A 22,386-nucleotide genomic window follows, 5' to 3' on the forward strand; every position below is an offset into this window, starting at 1 on the left:
CATGTGTGTGTGTGTATGCATACGTGGACACTTGTGAGGGAACAGAACCAGCGCAGTTCCTGACTCTGCCTCTGGCTTGGGCAAAGACCACCACTGCTAGCACATACGTGTGTGAGCACACTGGGAAAGGAGTGGAAGCAGCTCAGTAGTGGAGCTACAACCCTTCCTGCCTCAACCCAGCCTCTAACCTTGGTACACACACTGGGGAAAAAGTGGAATCAGCTCAGAAGTGCAGGTCCAAGTCCTCAGATCCTCGCCACACCCCTAATAAAGACAGAGACTGCTATCACACTTGGGAGAAGCCCAACTCCCTCAGGATTCATGACCCAGCCCCTTGGGCCCCAGCCCCACCCCCAATAGTGCCACTACCACTGAGCCTAGGAGAATCCCCAGCTCACACCTAGCTCTGGCTCCAGGCACTCCAGATCCATCCCTACCTTCCACCAAGGCAGTAGCTGATAGTGCACCCCAGGGGAAGATGCAGCCTGTGCTCACCACATGTCCACCTTTCACACCAAAGCCACTGAGCATACACAGACTGCATAAGGATGCTCCCTCACAAGGATACACATTCAAGACTGGGATAGGTAACTGTTTCACCTAATTTCATAGAGACAAACAAAGAAAGTTAAACAAAATGAGAAGATAGTGGAATATGTTTCAAATGAAAGAACAAGATAAAACCCTGAAAAAAAGAAAACCCTAATGAAACAGAGATAAATAATTTACCTGATAAACAGTTCAAACCAATAGTAATAAGAATGTTAACTGAACTTGAAAAAGAATATATGACCAGAGTGAGTACTTCAACAAAAACTAGAAAATATAAAAAAGAACCAGTCAGAGCTGAATAATACAGTAACTGAAAGGAAAAACACACTAGAAGGAATTGACAGCAGACTAGGTGATACAGAAGAAAGCATAATTGATCTGGAAGGTAGAATAGTGGAAATCACCCAATCAGAACAGCAAAAAGAAAAACAAATTTAAGAAAATTAGGATAGCTTAAGGCACCTCTGGGACAACATCAAGCACACTAACATTTACATTATAGGGTTCCCAGAGGAAGGAGAGAGAGATAAAGGGGTAGAAAATGTATTTGATGAAATCATGGCTGAAAAATTCTCTAACCTGAGGAGGAAACAGAAATCCAGGTAAAGGACGCACAGAATCCCAAACAAGATGAACCCAAGAGACACACAAAAGACATATCATAACTAAAAGGGCAAAAGCTAAATATATGGAGAGAATTTTAAAGGCAGCAAGAGAAAAACAAAGAGTCACATACAAGGGAACCCACATAAGGCCATCAGCTGATTTTTCAGCAGAAACTTTGCAGACCAGAAAGGAGTGGCATGATATATTTCAACTTCTAAATGAAAAAAACCTACAAACTAGGATACTCTAACCAGCAAGGTTATCATTCAGAACTGAAGGAAAGATAAAGAATTTCCTGGACAGGCAAAAACTAAAAGAGTTCATCACTACTAAACCGACCCTAAAAGAAATGTTAAAAGGTCTTCTTTAAGTGGGAAAGGTAAAGCTACAAGAAGTAAGAATTTACAGGAAAGAATATCCGAATACTAAAGGCAAATAAATAGTAAAGGCTATGAATCAACCACTTAAATAAGCTAGTATGATTAAAAGCCAAAAGTTGTAAAATTAAGTATAACTACAAAAAAAAACTGTTAAGGGATAAACATGAAGATGTAAAATATGACATCAAAAACACAAAACGTGGGGAGGGGAGTAAAAATATATAGATTTTTTAGAATGTGTTTGAAATTAAATGATTATCAGTTTAAAACATGTAGATATAAGTCAACACATATGAACTGTATGGTAACCACAAATTAAAAGCTTACAATAGATTTACAAAAACTAGAAAGAAAGGAACACAAGCATACCACTAAAGAAAATCATCAAACCACAAGAAAAAAGTGGTCTCTTTAAGAACAGAAAAGAACTACAAACACAACCAGAAAACAAGTAACAAAATGGCAATAAGTACATACCTATCAATATTCATTTTAAATGTCAATGAACTAAATGCTCCAATCAAAGACATAGGGTGGCCGGGCCAATTGGACATAAGAACAAGACCCATCTATTTGCTGCCTATAAGAGACACACTTCAGAGCTAAAGACACACAGAGACTGAAAGTGAGGGGATGTAAAATGATATTCCATGCAAATAGAGATGAAAAGAAATCTGGGGTAGCAATACTAATATCAGACAAAGTAGATTTAAAGCAAAGTCTATAACAAAAGACAAAGGAGGGCATTATATAATGATAAAAGTGTCACTACAAAAAGAGAATGTAACATTTGTTAACATATATTCACCTAATATAGGAGCACCTAAATATATTAAGCAAATACTAACAGACATAAAGGGAGAAAGTGACAATTATACAATAATAGTAACACCCCACTTACATCAATGGACTGATCATCCAGACAGAAAACCAATAAGGAAACAGTTGCTTTAAATGACATATTAGTCCAGTTGGACTTTGATATATACAGGACCTTCCATCTCAAAATAGCAGAATATTCTTTCTTTTCAAGTACACATGGAACATTACTAGGATAGATCACATGCCACAAAACAAGTCTCAACAAACTTAAGAGGATAGAAATTATATCAAGCATTTTTTTCTGACCACAACTGTATGAAACTAGAAATAAATTACAGGAAAAAAATGGGATAAACATAAACAAGTAGAGACTAAACAACATGTTACTAAAAAACTAATGGGTCAACAAAGAAATCAAAGAGGAAATGAGAAAATACTTTGAGAAAAATAAAAATAAAAACACATCTTTCTAAAATCTATGGAAAGCACCAAAAGCAGTTCTAAGAAGGAAATTTATAGCAGTACAGGCTTACCTCAAGAAAGAAGAAAAATTTCAAATAAACAATATAACCTACCATATAAAGTAATTAGAAAAGGAAGAATAAAGCCCAAAGTCAGCAGAAGGAAGGAAATAATAAAGATCAGAATGGAAATAAATAAAAGAGAGACCAAAAAAGACAAGAAAAGATCAATGAAACCAAGAGCTGTTATTTTGAAAAAATAAACAAAATTGATATTCATTTTAGCCAGGCTCATTAAGAAAAATAGAGAAAGGACTCAAATAAACAAAACTAGAAATGACAGAGGAGAAATTATACCTTATATCTCAAAGACACAAAAAATCATAAGAGAATACTATGAGCAGTTATGTACCAACAAACTGGACAACCCAGAAGAAAAGGACAAATTTCTAGGAACATAAAATCTTACAAGACTGAATCAGGAAGAAACTGACAATCTGAACAGACTGATCACTAGTATTGAAATTGAACTAGTAATCAAAAACTTCCATAAAACAAAATTCTAAGAACTGACAGGTTCACAGGGGAATTCTTTCAAACATGTAAAGAAAAGCTAATACCTATTCTTCTCAAATTATTCCCAAAAATTGAAGAGGAGAGAACACTCCAAAACTCATTATATGAGGCCACCATTATCATGAAAAACCACAAAAAAAGAAAATTAAAGGCCCATAAATCTGATGAATATAGATGCAAACATCCTCAACAAAATATTAGCAAACCAATTTCAACAATTCATGAAAAGGATCAGACACCATGATCAAGTGTGATTTATTCCAAGGATATAAGGATGATTCAATATCCATAAATCAATCAATATGATATATCACATTAACAAAACAAATGATAAAAATCACTTGATCATCTCAATAGATGCATAAACAGCATTTGACAAAATTCAACATCCATTCATGCTAAAAACTCTCATCAAAGTTGGTATAGAGGGAACATATCTCAATATAATAAAGGCCACTTATGACAAGCCCACAGCTAATGTCATGCTCAACTGAAAGCTTTTCCTTTAAACTCAGAAACATGACAAGGATGCCCACTCTCACCACTTCTATTTAACATAGTATTGGAAGTCCTAGCCACAGCAATCAGACAAGAAAAGAAATAAAAGGCATTCAAATTGGACGCAAAGATGTGAAACTGTCACTGTTTGCAGATGACATGACACTATACATAGAAAATGCTAATGTCTCCACAAAAAAAATGAGAATCAATAAATTAATTCAGTAAATTTGCAGGATACAAGATTAATAAACAGAAATCTGTTACTTTTCTAATAAAGAACTATCAGAAAGAGAAAGCAAGAAAACAATCCCCTTTAAAATCACATCAAAAATACCAAAAAAAAATAATAATAATAAACTTAGCCAAGGAGGTGAAAGACCTATACTTTGAAAACTATAAAACACTGATGAAGAAAATTGAAGATGATACAAAGAAATGGAAAGATTCCCATGATCATGGATTAGAATAATTAATATTGTTAAAATATCCATACTACCCAAAACAATCTATAGATTTAATGCAATCCCTATCAGAATACACAAACTAGAACAAATAATCCTAAAATTTATATAGAATACCAAAAGACCCTGAATAGTCAAAGCAATCTTGATAACAAAGAACAAAGCTAGAGGTATCATGTTCCCTGACTTCAAACTATACTACAAAGCTACAGTAATCAAAACAGTATGGTAGTGGCATAAAAACGGCCAATTAGATCAATGGAATAGAATAGAGAGCCCAGAAACAAACCCACACACTTATGGTCAATTAACCTATGAACAAAGAGGCAAAAATATACATTGGGGAAAATACAGTCTTTTCAATAAGTGGTGCTGGGAAAACTGGACAGAAACATGTAAAAGAATGACATTAGAATATTTTTCTCAAATAATATACAAAAATAAACCCAAAGTGAGTTAAAGACCTAAATGTAAGACCTGAACCATAAAACTCCCAGGAGAGAACATAGGCAGAACAGTCTTTGACATAAATTATAGAAATTTTTTTTTGATCTGCCTCCTCAGGCAAAGGAATAAAAGCAAAAATTAATAAATTGGACTTAATTAAACTTTAAAGCTTTAGCACAGCAAGGGAAACTATTAACGAAATGAAAGACAGGTTACTGAATGGCAGAAAACATTTGTAAATTATATGACCAACAAGGGGTTAATATCACAAATATACAAATAGTTCTTAAAAGCTCAGTATCAAACAAAAAAAAAACCTCAATTATAAAATGGGCAGAAGACCTGAATAGACATTTTCCCAAAGAAGACATACAGGTGGCCAACAGGCACTTGAAAAGTTGCTCAACATTGCTAATCATCAGAGAAATGCAAATCAAAACCACAATGAGATATTATTTCACTCCTGTAAGAATGGTTATCATCAAAAAGACCACAATTAACAAATATTTGCAAGGATGTGCAGAAACAGGAACTCTCCTACACTGTTGGTGGGAATATAAATTGGTGTAGCTACTGTAGAAAACAGTATGGAAGTGCCTCAAAAAAAAAATAAAACTAAAAATAGAACAACCATATGATCCAGCAATTCCACTCCTTGGTATATACCCTTAGAAAGCGAACATACTAATTTGAGAAGATATATGTACCCCAGTGTTCATAGCAGCATTATTTACAATAGCCAATATATGGAAATAACCTAAGTGTCCATCAACAGATAAATGGATAAAGAAGATGTGGTATGTGTATATATATATGTATATTATATATATATACCTATGCGCACACACACACACACACACACGCACAAACTGGATTACTATTCAGCCATAAAACAGAATGAAATTTTTCCACTTGCAACAACATGGATGGACCTGGAGGGCATTATGCTTACTGAAGTAAGTCAGGCAGAGACAAATCATCTATGTTATCACTATATGTGGAATCTAAAAAATACAATAAACAAATGTATATAACAAAACAGAAACAGACTCCAAGATATAGAGAACTAGTGGTTACCAATGGGGAGAGGGAACGGGGAAATGGCAAGATGGTGTAAGGGATTAAGAAGTAGAAGCTACTATGTATAAAATAAAAAACCTGTAAGGATATATTGTATAGCACAGGGAATAAAGCCAATAGTTTATAATAAATGGAGTGTAATTAATAAAAATATTGAATCATGATTTGGTAAACCTGAAACAATAATATAAAATTGTAAATTAGCAATAATTCAATTTTCTAAAAGTTTCTTCACATAAAAAAAGACATTTATTAAGAGAGTACAATTTAATATTCTCACCCCCCCAAAAAAAGGACAATATGTGAGGAAATGGATGTGTTGACTTGTTGAGGGGTATCCTTTCTCACTATATACACATATCAAACCATCATGGTGTATACTTAAATCTTATAATTTTATTTGTTAATTATACCTCAATAAAATCTAAAAACATAAGAGGCATGCTGATTCAAGTATGGAAATAGCATGAAGCTAAAAGCGATAGTACTAGTTCTGTGAAAAATACCAGTGGTAGTTTGATAGGGGTTGCATTGAATCTGTAGATTGCTTTGGGTGGCATAGTCATTTTCACAATGTTGAGTCTTCCAATCCAAGAACATGGTATATCTCTCCATCTGTTTGTATCATCTTTAATTTCTTTCATCAGTGCCTTATAATTTTCTGCATACAGGTCTTTTGTCTCCTTAGGTAGGTTTATTCCTAGATATTTTATTCTTTTTGTTGCAATGGTAAATGGGAGTGTTTTCTTAATTTCACTTTCAAACTACCACTGGCACTTTTCACAGAACTAGAACAAAAAAATTTCACAATTTGTATGGAAACACAAAAGACCCCGAATAGCCAAAGCAATCTTGAGAAAGAAAAACAGAGCTGGAGGAATAAGGCTGCCTGACTTCAGACTATACTACAAAGCTACAGTAATCAAGACAGTATGGTACTGGCACAAAAACAGAAATATAGATCAATGGAACAGGATAGAAAGCCCAGAGATAAACCCACGCACATATGGTCACCTTATCTTTGATAAAGGAGGCAAGAATATACAGTGGAGAAAAGACAGCCTCTTCAGTAAGTGGTGCTGGGAAAACTGGACAGCTACATGTAAAAGAATGAAATCAGAAAACTCCCTAACACCATACACAAAAATAAACTCAAAATGGATTAAAGACCTAAATGTAAGGCCAGACACTATCAAACTCTTAGAGGAAAACATAGGCAGAACACTCTATGACATAAATCACAGCAAGATCCTTTTTGACCCAGCTCCTAGAGAAATGGACATAAAAACACAAATAAACAAGTGGGACCTAATGAAATTTAAAACCTTTTGCACAGCAAAAGAAACCATAAACAAGATGAAAAGACAACCCTCAGAATGGAAGAAAATATTTGCAAATGAAGCAACTGACAAAGGACTTATCTCCAAAATTTACAAGCAGCTCATGCAGCTCAATATCAAAAAAGCAAACAATCCAATCCAAAAATGGGTAGAAGGCCTAAATAGACATTTCTCCAAAGAAGAGATACAGATTGCAACAAACACATGAAAGAATGCTCAACATCATTAATCATTAGAGAAAGGCAAATCAAAACTACAATGAGATATCATCTCACACTGGTCAGAATGGCCATCATCAAAAAATCTACAAACAATAAATGCTGGAGAGGGTGTGGAAAAAAGGGAGCCCTCTTGCACTGTTGGTGGGAATGTAAATTGATACAGTCACTATGGAGAACAGTATGGAGGCTCCTTAAAAAACTAAAAAGAGAACTACCATACGACCCAGCAATCCCACTACTGGGCATATACCCTGAGAAAACCATAATTCAAAAAGAGTCATGTACCACAATGATTATTGTAGCTCTATTTACAATAGCCAGGACATGGAAGCAACCTAGGTGTCCATCAACAGATGAATGGATAAAGAAGATGTGGCACATATGTACAATGGAATATTACTCAGCCATAAAAGGAAACAAAATTGAGTTATTTGTAGTGAGGTGGATGGACCTAGAGTCTGTCATACAGAGTGAAGTAAGTCAGAAAGAGAAAAACAAATACCGTATGCTAACACATATACATGGAATCTAAAAAAAAAAAAATGGTCATGAAGAATCTAGGGGTAAGATGGGAATAAAGACACAGACCTACTAGAGAATGGACTTGAGGATATGGGTAGGGGGAAGGGTAAGCTGGGACAAAGTGAGAGAGTGGCATGGAGAAATATACACTACCGAATGTAAAATTGATAGCTAGTGGGAAGCAGCCACATAGCACAGGGAGGTCAGGTCGATTCTTTGTGACCACCCAGAGGGGTGGGATACACAGGGTGGGAGGGAGGGAGACGCAAGAGGGAAGAAATATGGGGATATATGTATATGTATAACTGATTCATTTTGCTATAAAGCAGAAACTAACACACCATTGTAAAGCAATTATACTCCAATAAAGATGTTAAAAAATAAAATAAAATAAAAAAATAAAAGTGATAGTAATACACTGAACTTTTAGGATTTCAAAAGTTTTATGTGGGTTGAAATGATTAGAGTGAAACATATAGAATGAAATTTAATAAGGATAAATAGGGAAAATCATGCATTAGTGTTTAAAAATAAATACCATAGTACATCAGATTGAGGCAATTGGCTGGTCAATAGTTATGAGAAAAAGATCTGGTGGATTTTACTTGATAATAAGCTCAGAGTAATCCAAGGGGGTAATGTCATCACCAAGTAGGCTAATTCTCTTTTAGGCTACATTAGTCCCTGTTTTACCGTGAGGTAACTAGAACATATTTAGAGTATTATGCTCACTTCTAGAAAGCACACTTTAGGTTGGATATTAAAAAACCAGGGAGGTCTCCAGAGCAGCATTTCCCAATCTGGTCTATGGGTTACTTACATTCCAACTGAGATCTTAATAGGTGTTTTGGGGGGAGAAACGTCCCATGGTCACAAAAGACTACATACTAAAACTTCATCCTATATATTTATAATTATCATTAACATATCAAGGAATTTGTGTAGTCCTGAATTAAAAACCTAAGTGAACCTAAATGATATAAATATGTATTAAGAGAATGTAAAAGAAACAATAGAAAACTATTAAAACCAATAAGTCAATACAACAAGGTCTCTGGATAGAAAGGCAAATATAAAACCAATCATGGGCTTCCCTGGTGGTGCAGTGGTTATGAATCTGCCTGCCAATGCAGGGGACACGGGTTCGAGCCCCCATCCGGGAAGATCCCACATGCCGCGGAGCAACAAAGCCCGTGCGCCACAACTACTGAACCTGCGCTCTACAGCCCAAGAGCCAGAACTACTGAGCCCGCGTGCCACACCTACTGAAGCCCAGGTGCCTAGAGCCCGTGCTCTGCAACAAGAGAAGCCACCACAATGAGAAGCCTATGCACCACAACGAAGAGTAGCCTCCACTCGCCACAACTAGAGAAAGCCCATGCGCAGCAACAAAGACCCAATGCAGCCAAAAATAAATAAAATAAAATAAATTAATTTAAATAAAATAATAAAACCAATCATATTTCTACACAACAGTAACAAAATTTAAAAATAAAAATCAGGTCTGAAGGCATTGATTAATCAAAAATATGCAAGACCTCTAAAATGAAAATGCCAAAACATAATTGAGAGAAATTAAAGGAGAACAAAATGAATGGAGAAATATATCATGTTCATCATTTAGAAGGTGTAGTATTATAAAGAATTTTTTAAATTCCTCAAGTTAACCTATAGACTCAAGGCAAAGTCAATCCCAGATTTTTTTAGAAAATGATAATCTGATTCTAAAAGTTATCTAGAAATGCAAAGGGCCAGGAATAGCCAAGACAATCTTTAAGAAGAACAAAGCCAGAGGACTTATACTACCAGATCTCAAACCTATCTATAGTATAAAGTAATTAATATACAAGTGTCATTTATCATGAGAATGAAGGTTGGTTTAAACATTTGAAAATCAATGTAATTCACCATATTAGCAAATTTTTTAAAAAGTCATAGAATCAACTCAATAGACACAGCAAGAGCATTTGAAAAATTGCAATATTCATTCTCGTTAAAAACTTTCAAAACCAGAGTAGAAGAGAACTTCCTAAACTTGATAAAATGCATCTAAGAAAAACTTACACCTAACATCATACTTTATGGTGAAAGACTGGAAGCTTTCTCTGTAAGATCAAAAACAGACAATGGTGTCTGTTTTCATCTTTTCTGTTCAACATTATATGCGAGGTCTAGTCAGTGCACTAAAAGAAGAAAAAAAAAAACAGTGCATCCATATAGCACAGGAAGAATTAAAACTTTCTTCTCATATGACATAATCATCTAGGTATATAATCTGATGACATCTAAAAAAAATGTTACTAGAAATTCCATTTCTGGCATGAAAGCATGACGAGCTCTGCAGACTTGCTCCTCAGTGAAACTTGCAAAATGTATTTTAAAAACTACAATTTAAAGTTTCTGGAAATGGTCCTAAGGGCATAAAACAAAAGAAAAGTAAACTATTTATTAAAGAAAATCTACTAAAACTCAGTAAGGAAATCAAGAGTCCAGAATATTTAAAACAAGAACTGTTCCCACCCTCCCCCTTCCCAGATCAGTCTGAAGGAAGCTCTACTCCAGACTGGTGCAGCCCAGAAAGAACATAGGGCTCTCTCTTCTCCCAGCTCCCATTTGGAGGGCTATCTTTCTGGGAGGGGCAAGACACCAGCATTTCTCATCCTAGAGCAAGCTACCTATTGCTATGGCTAAATTCTGGGCAAGTTTGGCTGAGAGGTAAGCAATCCCTTCATCCTCCCAGCCCCCACTCATGGAATCTAGACTCTAACTTGGACATGGCACTGCTGAGGTTACTGTGCCCTCAAGTGTCCTTGATCTGGTTCATGGGGCAGTGGTCCATGCTGGAAAAGGCAAGCGGAGGAGACCTGAGGCTGCTGTCAACCCCAGGCATGGGGCCTTGATTTAAGGTTAGTCTTTTCTAACACAGTTATCTAGTATTATAAGTTTTCTTTAATTTAGCACTACTTTATACCATGTTTCTAATTTTGTTTAATTGAAAAGGTTTTAAATTTTTCTTTTGAGTTCTTCTTTGACTTATATTTTATTTAGAAGTATATTATTTAGTTTGCAAGTACTTGGAGATTTTCCAGATATATCTGTTTTTAATTTCTAATTTTATTCCTTTTGGCCAGAGAACATACTTTGTATACTGTGAATTCTTTTAATAGTTTTACAACAAAGAATATGGTCTATCTTGGTAAATGTTGTAGGTTCAGTTGAAAAGAAGGTGTATTCTGCTGCTGTTTGTTGGAGTGTTCTATAAATGACAATTAAGTCAAGTTGGTTGACAATGGTTCCTCTTTCTGCTACCTTTACTTATTTTTTGTTTATATTGTTTATTGGTATATTGTTTATTGAGAGAGGAGTGTTAAAATCTCTAACTATAATTATAGATCATCTCTTCCTCCTTTCAGTTTCTTGTTTTTGCTTCATGTCTATGATTAGGTGCATAAATACTTAGGATTGTTATGTACTCTTTTCTTTTATTTCTCTTTATATTGGAGCATAGTTTATTAACAATGTGGTATTAGTTTCAGGTGTACAGCAAGGTGATTCAGTTATACATATACATGTATCTATTCTTTTTCAAATTCTTTTCCCATTTCAGTTATTGCAGAATATTGAGCAGAGTTGCCTGTGCTATACAGTAGGTCCTCGTTGGTTATCTATTTTATATATAGTAGTGTGTACATGTCAATCCCAAACTCCCAATCTGTCCCTCTCCCCCACCCTTTCCCCCAGTAACCTTAAGTTTGTTCTCTAAGTCTGTGAGTCTGTTTCTGTTTTGTAAATAAGTTCATTTGTATCATTATTTTTAGATTCCGCATATAAGCAATATCATATATTTGTCTTTCTCTGTCTGTCTTTAAAGGGGGTTTCTCTCAGGGACCAATTTTGGGTCTTTCTTTTTATCTATTTTGACCATTTCTGCCTTTTAAAATAGATGTTTAGATTATTTATATTTAATGTGATGATTAATATGGTTGCTATTGGTTTTCCATGTGTTTCATCTATTCTTTGTTACTTTTTTCTCTTTTTCTGCCTTCCTATTGTTTTTATTATCCATTTTATAAACTTTCTTGCTTTATTAGCTATAATTTTTAAGTTCTACAGTACACATTCTTAATTTATTACAATCTACCTACAAGCAATAATATCATATCACATCATGTGCAGTATATTTCCATTTCATCTTCTGGCCTTTGTGCTATTGTTGTCATACATTTTCCTCACATATACATTATAAACCACACAATACAATGTTATTATTTTTGCTTTCAGTAGTTATTTATTTAAGATATTTAGAAAAAAAGAGACATATTTACCCATATATTTTCCATTTTTGTTGCTCTTCCTTCCTTTTTATACATCCATTTTAATTTTATTTATTTATTTTATTTTATTTTTATTCTATTCTATTCTATTCTATTCTATTCTATTCTATTCTATTCTATTCTATACTATTCTATTCTATTCGGCTGCACCGAGTCTTACTTCCGGCATATGGGCTCTTAGTTGCAGCATGACGGATCTAGTTTCCTGACCCAGTATTGAACCCGGGCACCCTGCATTGGGAGCATGGAGTTTTAACCACTGGACCAACAGGGAAGTCCTATAGATCCATATTTCTATCTAGCATCATTTTCCTTCTGCCTGACACATTTCCCTTAACATTTCTTACAGTACAGATATGCTGGTGATGAATTTTTTAGCCTCTATATGTCAGAAAATGTATTTATTTTACCTATGTTTTTAAAATATATTATCTCTGGTACAGAATTCTAGATTGACATTTTTAGTATTTTAAAGCTGTTGCTAACTACTTTCTTGCTTCCCTGTTTCTGACAAGAAGCCTGCTGTCTTTCTAAAATTTTCCCTGTGTATATAAATGTTCTGTTTCATTATGTTTGCTTTTAAGATTTTCTCTTTATCACTAGTTCTAAGCAATTTGATAATTTCCCTTGGTGTAATTTTCTTCATGTTTCTTGTTTGTTGAACTTGGTTTGGGCAGATTATAATTTTCATCAAATTTAGGATATTTTTGACTAGATTTTCTTCAAAGACATTTTCTGCCTCTCCCTTCAGATAATCTAGTTACACTTATATTAGGCCACTTGAAGCTATCCCACAGTGCATTGATGTCTTGTTCACTTTTTCAGTCTTTTCTTCCCTCTGTGTTTCATTTTTGCTAGCTACCATCGCTATGCCTTCAAGCTCATCAATCTTTTCTTCCTCAGTGTCTAATCTGCTGTTAGTCCCATCTGGTATATATTTCACCTCAGATATTATGCTTTTTATACCTAGAAGTTCAATTTGTTTTTGTTTTTTTAACTTACATGTCTCTATTCAACGTGCTCATATTCTCCTCTACTTTTGAACGTATGGAATTTAGACATATCTGTTTTAATATACTTATCTACTAATTCATCTGTGCCATTTATGCATCTGCTTTTATTGATTGATTATTCTGCCTTTTTGGGTTGTATTTTCTTGCTTCTTTACATGTCTGGTAATTTTTGGCTAGATACCAGCCATTGTACATTCACCTTGTGTAAATATTCTTAAACTTTGTTCTGAGATAATGTTCTGAAAACATTTTTATATTTACTTTTGAAGCTTGCTTTTAAACTTTGTTAGTTGGGACCAGAACAGCCTTTGTTTGGGGATGGTTTTGCCATGCCACTGAAGCCATATTCTTCTGAGTACCCTACCCCAACCCCATATGTTGCAAGTTTTTCCACTCTGGTTGGAGGGAACACAAGTTATTCCCAACCCTATTATTCCATCTGCTGTAGTCCAGTGGTCCTTTCCTCAACCTTGGGCTGTTTCCTTATATGCATGAGCTGAGCGGTACTTACTGAAAACTTGAGGGAAATTCTCAGCAGATTTCTGGATCTTTCCCACTGCACAACTCTCACTTCTCCATGCACCTCTTGCTTCTTCTCTGCCCTACAAATTTTAGCCATCTTGGCCACCCCAAATTCAAAACTCTTTCTCATCAACTGAGGGAGTCCACCAGGCACTATGTGGATTCTCCCTCCCTACACTGCAGCCTGAAATTTATCGAGGCAGTAAGGTGATACAATCCTACGGCTCAGCTTGTTTCCCTTCTTTCAAGAATCACTGTCCTGTGCTGCCTTTGTTCAATTTCTAATAACTGCTACATACTATGTTTGTTCATTTCTTAGTTGTCTTTTAAGAAGATAAATCTGGTTCCTGTTACTCCATGTTAGCCAGAGCAAAAGGCTCCATGCATATTTTTCATGGGTACTCAAACTCTGCATGTCTACAACTAATTTCCACCTCCTTCCCCTACCTTCTTTGTTCCAACCAAACTCCAAAAGAAACAGAATAAAACAAAATACTACTGTTCCTCCTCCAATACTCCTTATTTTAGAAAATGGCACTACTCAGTCATCTAAACCAGGAACTTAAAGGTTATCATTTTCTCCTCCCTTTCCCCCTAATCCCATAATTTAATCAGTCACCAAATTCTCTACATTCCCACAATCATCACCTTCATCCTGGACAACTGAAATCAATTTGTGACTGGTCTTCTCTTCCTCCAATACTGCCCTGTTCCAATCTATTATTTATATTAAAGCAAGAGCCATATAGCCTTCATCTAAAAACAAACAACACCAAAAAAAGACCATGCAAACATATCTTTAACTTTAATTAATAATTGAGTTTATTAAAGTGGTATAGGTATAGTAATTCCAACACTATTTACTATTTTATGTATATTGTAGGATAAAACAAATTAGTAAATCAATGAAGAATAATTTGTTCTATTGGAATTAGCGGTATCAGTATAGACTCATTACACATGCACATACACATATATGTCTACATTTATACACATATTTGTATATATGTCTATATGTATATATATGAATATATACAGGTGTGTGTATATGTATATATGTAATTTTCTATTTTCTCAATTCTGTCCACTGAAAGGTCCTAGAAGCAAATGACACCCAGTAACAATGAAAATACCTAGCACACAGAAGTTGGATTTTAAATATAATTTCCCACACAAAAAGATCCTGTTTCTTCTTGGAAAAAATGATTGATTATAAGGCTGAATAAGGGAGAGTACAAGTTAAGTCTGGAATATACTGTTATGCCATAAAGTCAAAAAGTGTTCAAAAATGAGACTATATCAAAAGTCAGCTTTAATAGGCTCCCACTAAGCAAACACGGGAAATTATGAACAAAAATTGATAAAAATAGATAATAATATATAATAATATTAATGGATTACAATTCATTGAATGAAATAAGAATCCATCTGTTCATGCTGATAGCTACCTAATTAACTAAAGAGAAGGAAAGGGTTTTATTACAATAGAATATCATATAATAAATGTAGATAATTGGCAAAAGTTGAATATGGACTACAGATTAGAAAATAGTATTATGTCAGGTCACATTTTCTGAATTTATAATTTCATTGTAATTTTATAAAATAACTTCTTTGTTCTAAGAAAATACACACTGAAGTATTTAGGGATAAAGGGTTATGATATCTGCATCTAATTCTCAAATGGTTCAGGAAAAAAACATAAATACATTGGCATACTTGTCCTTTCAATATGGTCCATGAGGTATTATAATGCATTTACTTCGTTGCGATCATATTGCTGATCATACTAAATTGAGATCCCATCTAGCCAACAGATTTCTCCTCTTTGGAATATCAGGCTGATATGTGCTCAGTGTTTTTAGAACAAAGACATGTTTCCCAGCTGCTCCTGGGACACACCTGCCATCCAGGCAGGGATTGGTATTTTATTACCAGAAATGGGTGTGGCCCAATGTTGTGGTTTAATACCCTATATGCATTTACCTAAGTGAAATTTGGAACCTTCCAAAACCAGACCAGAGAGACTGACCATTGAAATGAAGGATTAGAACTAATTTCCAGTGCTCAGAGGGAAGAAACTCAGCTTTACACTAACCTCATTGATCAAGACACTATTGAAGGTACCTTAAGAATCTTTTCAGATGACAATAGCCAAGGAGATCTTGAAACAATAACTGACCTCCAAGCCCAGGTCGCAGCCGGTTGTCATAGCCATCCAGAAGACGATCCAAGATTCTGGTGAATATAGTGATGTTGTCGGTGCTGTCATCAGGAATATCTGGAGCATGCTTCGGAGAGAGTCTGAGGCGGTGGAAGAAAAAGAGACACAAAATAATAGTTCTTAATAGCAAACAATTACATGTCTAACACTTTAATTCAAGAAAATGTCAATCAGTAGACTGGGCCAATTAAATAGCTTTGTACCTCAACCAAACCAGCAAGAACTTTGGCATGAGCTTTACCAAACATACAGTCCAGCCCCAACCCAGCAGTGGAGAAACACCAGTAGAAATCTTGGACAGGATATCTGTGGGAATAATACCTGGCATAAAGTTGATTTATCACATTTTGTTTCATGAACAAAAGGGCCTCAAAAAAAAAGGAAAATTTTGTTAACTTACCCCTTTTCTAGCCTAGAGAAACACAGGTTCACAAGACAACAGATCCAGAAAGACCTTTGAATTACATGTAATCTACCTATCTCTCACCCTATGGAGATAGGGCAACAAAGCAATAGCAGTTCATTAAATGTTAAAGCTACCAGAACTCTTAAGAGATTCCTAATTTCTTTCATTTCATACATGGGGAAATAAGCTCAGAGAGAACACCAAATTTGCCCACAGTTGTATTGCTAGTGAGGGTCAGAGATAGAACTATAATCCAAATTTTCTGATTTTCTAGAGACCCTCAGCTACCTTCTGCTTATACAGTGTGGATGCCTTCTACAAGCCTTTCCAAGCAGTAGGCACTTTACTAATCACCTAATCAGGCCGAGGCTGTGACTAATGCTTTCACTTTATGAGGAGGAGCTTGGTGTGGTTTGACGAGACTAGAAATAAAGAAAGGCCCTGGGTAGTTTTGGGGAAAGAGATATAGTGAAGGAAATGGCTGTTGCCAAGGGTCAAGAAGCATGGTGTAGAATCAAGTAATAATCTAGAAGTCAGGAATCTTACATCCTAGTGCCAGCTGTATTCGTGATTTGGAGTAGACAATTAAGCAAATTATAGTCCTATAGGTCTCAGTTTTACCCATTCTTACTTTGGACCCAGAAGGTTGCCATTAATAGATATATAATAACTATTCATAGCATCCAGTTAATCGGGGCAATAAGAGACAGGTTAACAGTTAGAAGGAATCTTGAGAGGCAGTCAATATGTCTTCCCGCCAAAATAGTAGGAACATCTGAATTGAATAGTTCTCACTCTAAACTGCCACTCCCTAGCTGATAAACTTTGAAAAGTCATTTTGAACCCAAATTCCTTAGTTCATAAGCCTAATTCAATTCACATAATCATTCAATGCATGTTTAATGAGCATCAACTATGTGCCTATAGAAAAAAACAGAGCATAAAAAAAAGGTAAAACAAGGTAATCTCGCCCCTGCTTACAGGTGTTCTGAGAGACTCAAATGATAAAATAGATACACGTAGAATGAAAAAGGGATCTAGGCTTAAAAAGTCTGGAGACATGAATTTGAATTTATTAGTTGAGTGACCTTAAGCAAGTCACATAACACCTCTAGTAATAGCTTTCTCATCTTTAAAATTAAAATAACTTCACTGATATGTTGTATCAATAATAAATAATACATTAAAATTTCCAGACTTAATACTTAATATCTAGAAGTATTCAAAGTTTGTTTTCTCTTTTGTAAAATAGTAGTTTATGTACTCAAATGCATAGTTCAAATGTAAATAGTCACAACAAAATATTGGCACCCCCATCAGCCAAAGCCATAAGGAAAGCTTTGGTCAAGAAGCACTGGAAACCAGTGAAGACTAGAGGTGATTGGCTGGTTTAGTGAAGAGTACCAGAAGTGATACAGCTACCTCATTTGGAAGGGGGAAGAAAGAAGGAAACTGTAGTGCAGAGCTAACAAACTGACATCAATATGCTGAAGAGATAAAAACAGACACCCTGTCAGGTCTTGGCTCACATTTGACTTAATCACCAATATTCTGAATCCATCTTACATGGGCTGTGGGGAGAGAGACTACGGGAGCTCAATTGATTTTGTGAAAACCTCTTTCTCATTTTCCCTTAACTCTCACTGCGGGGAATCTTGACCCTGGTTAGCCTAGTTTGATTTCTGGGAAATAGGTCTATGAATTGAATGAAAAGCCAATTTTTTGATTACTGGAAGGGGATAAAAAGTAGAATCTTCACAGAGTCATAGCAAGCTATAAAGGGCTTCAGAGATATCCACTCCAGGTGGATTTATAGATGGGAATTGTAAAGTCCCTGAACATAAGTTTTAACCACACTGAGTGTTAATGGAGAAGTTAAAATTTGGATCCAGAATTTCTGAATATAAGGCCAATATACTGTGCTGCCTCTCTTACTGAAATAATAACTTCCTTGATGATGCATTTCCATCCCTTGCTGATTCTGTGTTGATATGTTAGCAACATTCTTCACTAATAACTTTTAAAATTTAAGTCAAAAATCAATGCTAAGTATCATTCCAAAACAATTTTCAACAGATTTCTCTATGATTTTGCACTTGATTACTGATAAATTTTTTTTCTTATGTGGTAAATTATTGCAGGGGGAGCTGGAATCTTGTTTAATCTAGAACCCAAGTTAGAACTCTCTCTTCTTAAATAACTGAACTGCAACAAGCTGAAGATTCTGTAGTTTGTACCCATCCAAAATAGTCTGGGGGAACAACAAAGAATCATAGTATGTCAGGATTATGGAGGACCTTAGAGATCATGTAATTATTTCCCTTCATTTTACAGATGGACAACCTAAGACACCAACAAAAGAAAGGGATTGTTTAAAGCCACATGCTTATTAAGTTGATGAGACTGATGCAATAACCATGCTTGTTTTGCCTTATATCTGTCATTACTGGCTGGACTAAATATGATATTAATAATGCATCATTAAAAATGAAAATGATGTTACTAATACAGTATCTATAGGTTAGGCAAGTTTAGTCATTTTTCTAATCTTAAAAATGGAATAGTGGTAAATCCAAAGAACTAGGGTCAAATGAACAGAGTTTTAGTCCTGACTGCCACTAACTGATCATGTGAACTATTTCCTTGCATGTGAAATAGAGATAATTCCCCAACTTATAATGCTTTTGGAAGAAATAAGTAAATAAGATAATAAACATAAAATTGCTTTGTAAATGGTAAAGCTCAACATACATTGAGGTTGATCATTCCTTTTCCCGCAAACTCCTGAAAATGTAATGAGACACCTTTGAAAGACATGCACTTCTATGCTATGGGAAAAGTTAAGCTCACCGAGTGATTAAGTTCAGGGTAAGTAATAAGTAATAGTATTAGTTCAACTACATTGAGGAAGGACCCTGATGTGTTTATGTCAGGGGAAGCAGAAGAGGCACAGATGTGGAGTTGCTGATACAGTTCATAAAACAACCCAAAGAGAGGATAAATTTACTTCATTAAAAGGATGGCATTTCGCCTAATACTGTATATCTCCTGGGGGAGAACAGATTTTTAAAATAAAGAAAATTCAAAATTACTATGCAGAAGGTAATGTCAACAAGATGGAGAGGTCTCAAAGCTCGTCTCCCCCTTACACACACACACACACACACACACACACACACACACACACATACACACACAAATCCATAAGAACAATAAATAACTACAAACTGAAGAAAACAGCTAAGGGAAAGCTCTAGAAAACAAAGAAGCAGTAGCAAAAACCTGAGGAGCTCAAAAATCAAGGATGGCCACATAGAAAAGTGCAGGAAGCATGTTACCTATGTCACCTCATCTCCCAGTCAGGACCTGCTCTGCACCTGGAAGAATCACCTCTGAGGAAGTTCACCACACAGGGAGAAGGAGGGCAGGAGAACCCCAGCAAGTCTCACCATTGTGGACATTTGCAGCTTTTGCTACAGAGGTCTCCCACAGTCTTTCCTGATTCTGATGTCAGTTGATGAAATGGAGTGGCCCCCTCTGCATCTCTACTCCCTGGAGCTGTCACGGAGGTGAGACTTGCCCTCAGCGTCCCCAGCTGTTGCTGTACCCCACTCTTAGGAATCAGATGTCACAGCATCTTGCCATATATGAGATTGGAGCTGCCTCTGCTCTTCACCCTCCCCTGGCTGCAGGTCAAGGCTTTGTCCCACCTTCACCAGGAAGCCTCTTCTGCCCTGGCCTAGCCCCCTTGGTTATAAGTCACACTTTGGCTGCCATTATCCAGGCTTTGCTGCTGCTGCCCTGAGTCCCACCCACCAGGTTCCAGGACAAGGCTCTGACTCATCATTGCCAGTGGTGCTAAAATTGCCCTGAGCCCCACCTCTTGGGTCCCAAGTCACTCTTAGACCTCCATTATCAGGGTCCTGATGCTGCCATCTGGGACGCACCCATTGCATTCCAGGTTGTGGCTCTTGGTCTTCATTGCATGGGATGCAGATGCTGCCCTGGGCCACACACCCCCATCCGAGGTCAAGACTCTGAACTGTCATTGCTGAGGTGGGCTCCACTGCCCTGAACCCTGAACTCTGGATTCCAGGTTGTGGCTCTGGTCCATCACTGCTGAAACCAGGCTACCTCTACCCTGAGCTCTCCACCGCCCCCCATCCCAGATCAATGCTTTGAAACATCATTCCCAGGTGTGTTACCACTGACCTGAGCTCTCCCCTCAGGTTTCAGGTTAGGGCTCTGACACATGATAGCTGGGACTAGGTAGCCACTGCCCTGAGCCCCATCCCCTGGGTTCCAGGTCACAGCTCTGACCATCACTGCCAACACTGTGCTGCCACTGCCCTGTGCCCAGGTCCCTGGATCCCAACACATAGCTTTAACAGACTACTACCAGAGTTGTGTTACTGCTATCCTGCAACTTCCCCCTGGGGCCAGAGTTGAAACTTTGGCCCACCATCCCCAGGCTATGCTACTACTGTACCCTGGTCCCTGGGCTCAAGCCACCATTGTACCTTGTCATCCCATGGCTTGTGCCACTGCTGCATTCTGCCCTCTCCCTACCAGCCAGAGTCACAGTGGTGAGCCCCTGAGACCCAGGTACTGGTTCCATGGGATATCTACACATGCCCACACCCTAGAAACCAGTGATATAGCTGCAGCAAGTGCACCTGTGCTCCAGAACCCAGGTGCTGTGTTAGTCCCATGTGCACTGGATCCTCGGGCATTGGCTCTGAGGGCTCTGTGTGTCAGCATGCCAGACCAGGCATTGAGAAGGATCTCCTCAGATAGAACATCCTCCCATGGGCAAAAAAATAAGGGGTGAGAACAGGAAGACCCCAGTAGCCTTAGCCTCTGAAGATTCCAATAGACCTATCTGCCATTGCCACCTGCAGGTCCTCTGCAGCCTTGGCCACAGAAGACCCCCACAGTCTGGCCAATGGCAATGTCTGTCAATGGAGCAGCATGGAGACTACACCACTGTGCCTCCCCAGGAACCAAGGAGGCTGCATCCCACCCAGCTGGTGCCTTTTAAAACTACCTCCAGGTGAAAGTCTTTCACTACTGTAGCCAGTCCAAAAAGAATGGAAGAGGTGAGTGCACCCTTAAATGCACAGACATCAATGCAAACCCATCAGAAACATGAAAAAGTAAGGAAATGTGATACCACTAAAGGAACAAAATAATGCTCCAATAACTGACCCCAAAGAAATGGAGATCTGTGAGTTATCTGAAAAAGAATTCAAAATATAAAGAACTCCTACATGCCAATTAGAAAAAGAGAAACAGCTCAATTGAAAATGGGCAAGGGATAAGAACAGATGGTTCATGAAAGAGGATCCAGAAATGTCAAGACACACAAGAAAAGATGCTCAACGTTACTAGTAACTGGGAAGATGCAAGTTAAAACACCAAGGGGATTCATCTCATGGCCAGCATATGTGCAAAGGCTGAAAAGTTTGGTAATAGCAAATACTGGGGAACGTGTAGGGACCAGGAATTATTCTGAGGGTCAGATGATGCAATTACTTCCAGGAGCAATTTGACAGGATCTAATGGAGTTGGCGATGTACTGTCCTTGTGACTCAGCAATTTCAAGTCCATTTGACTCTAATAGAAACCTTCTCACTTGAGCATAAGGAGGAAAGTATCAAGTTTTCTCTAATGTACTGTTTTAATTGCAAAACATAAATATGAAATAACGCTTGCTCAGATAGAGAATGAAAGTGTAAACTCTGGCTTATGCATATGATCCTAGACAGCAATGAAAATGAATAAATTAGATTGACACGTATCAAGCCAGATAAAGCCCAAAATCAAAAATCTGAATAACATTGGGCTTCAAAAGTATATGTATAGAGGGGGGCCTCGGGAAGATGGCGGAAGAGTAAGACGCGGAGATCACCTTCCTT

The 22,386-nt window shown here is 36.8% G+C and overlaps 1 protein-coding gene and 1 long non-coding RNA gene across 4 annotated transcripts in view; both read right to left on the reverse strand.

Moving 5' to 3' along the window:
• LOC309651832 overlaps positions 1 to 22,386 on the reverse strand; it is a 437,596-nt gene that overhangs the window by 331,536 nt on the left and 83,674 nt on the right. The window lies entirely within an intron of this gene.
• GABRA3 (gamma-aminobutyric acid type A receptor subunit alpha3) overlaps positions 1 to 22,386 on the reverse strand; it is a 258,489-nt gene that overhangs the window by 108,788 nt on the left and 127,315 nt on the right. For all 3 annotated transcript variants that reach the window (XM_082444886.1, XM_082444885.1, XM_082444884.1), the window contains one exon: positions 16,021 to 16,142. In XM_082444886.1, coding sequence (XP_082301012.1) covers positions 16,021 to 16,142 — 122 coding nt within the window. The remainder of the gene's footprint in view (positions 1 to 16,020; positions 16,143 to 22,386) is intronic.

The sequence above is a fragment of the Balaenoptera physalus genome (genome assembly GCF_965194825.1).
Source record: "Balaenoptera physalus genome assembly, chromosome: X".
NCBI classification, from domain to species: Eukaryota; Metazoa; Chordata; class Mammalia; order Artiodactyla; family Balaenopteridae; genus Balaenoptera; species Balaenoptera physalus.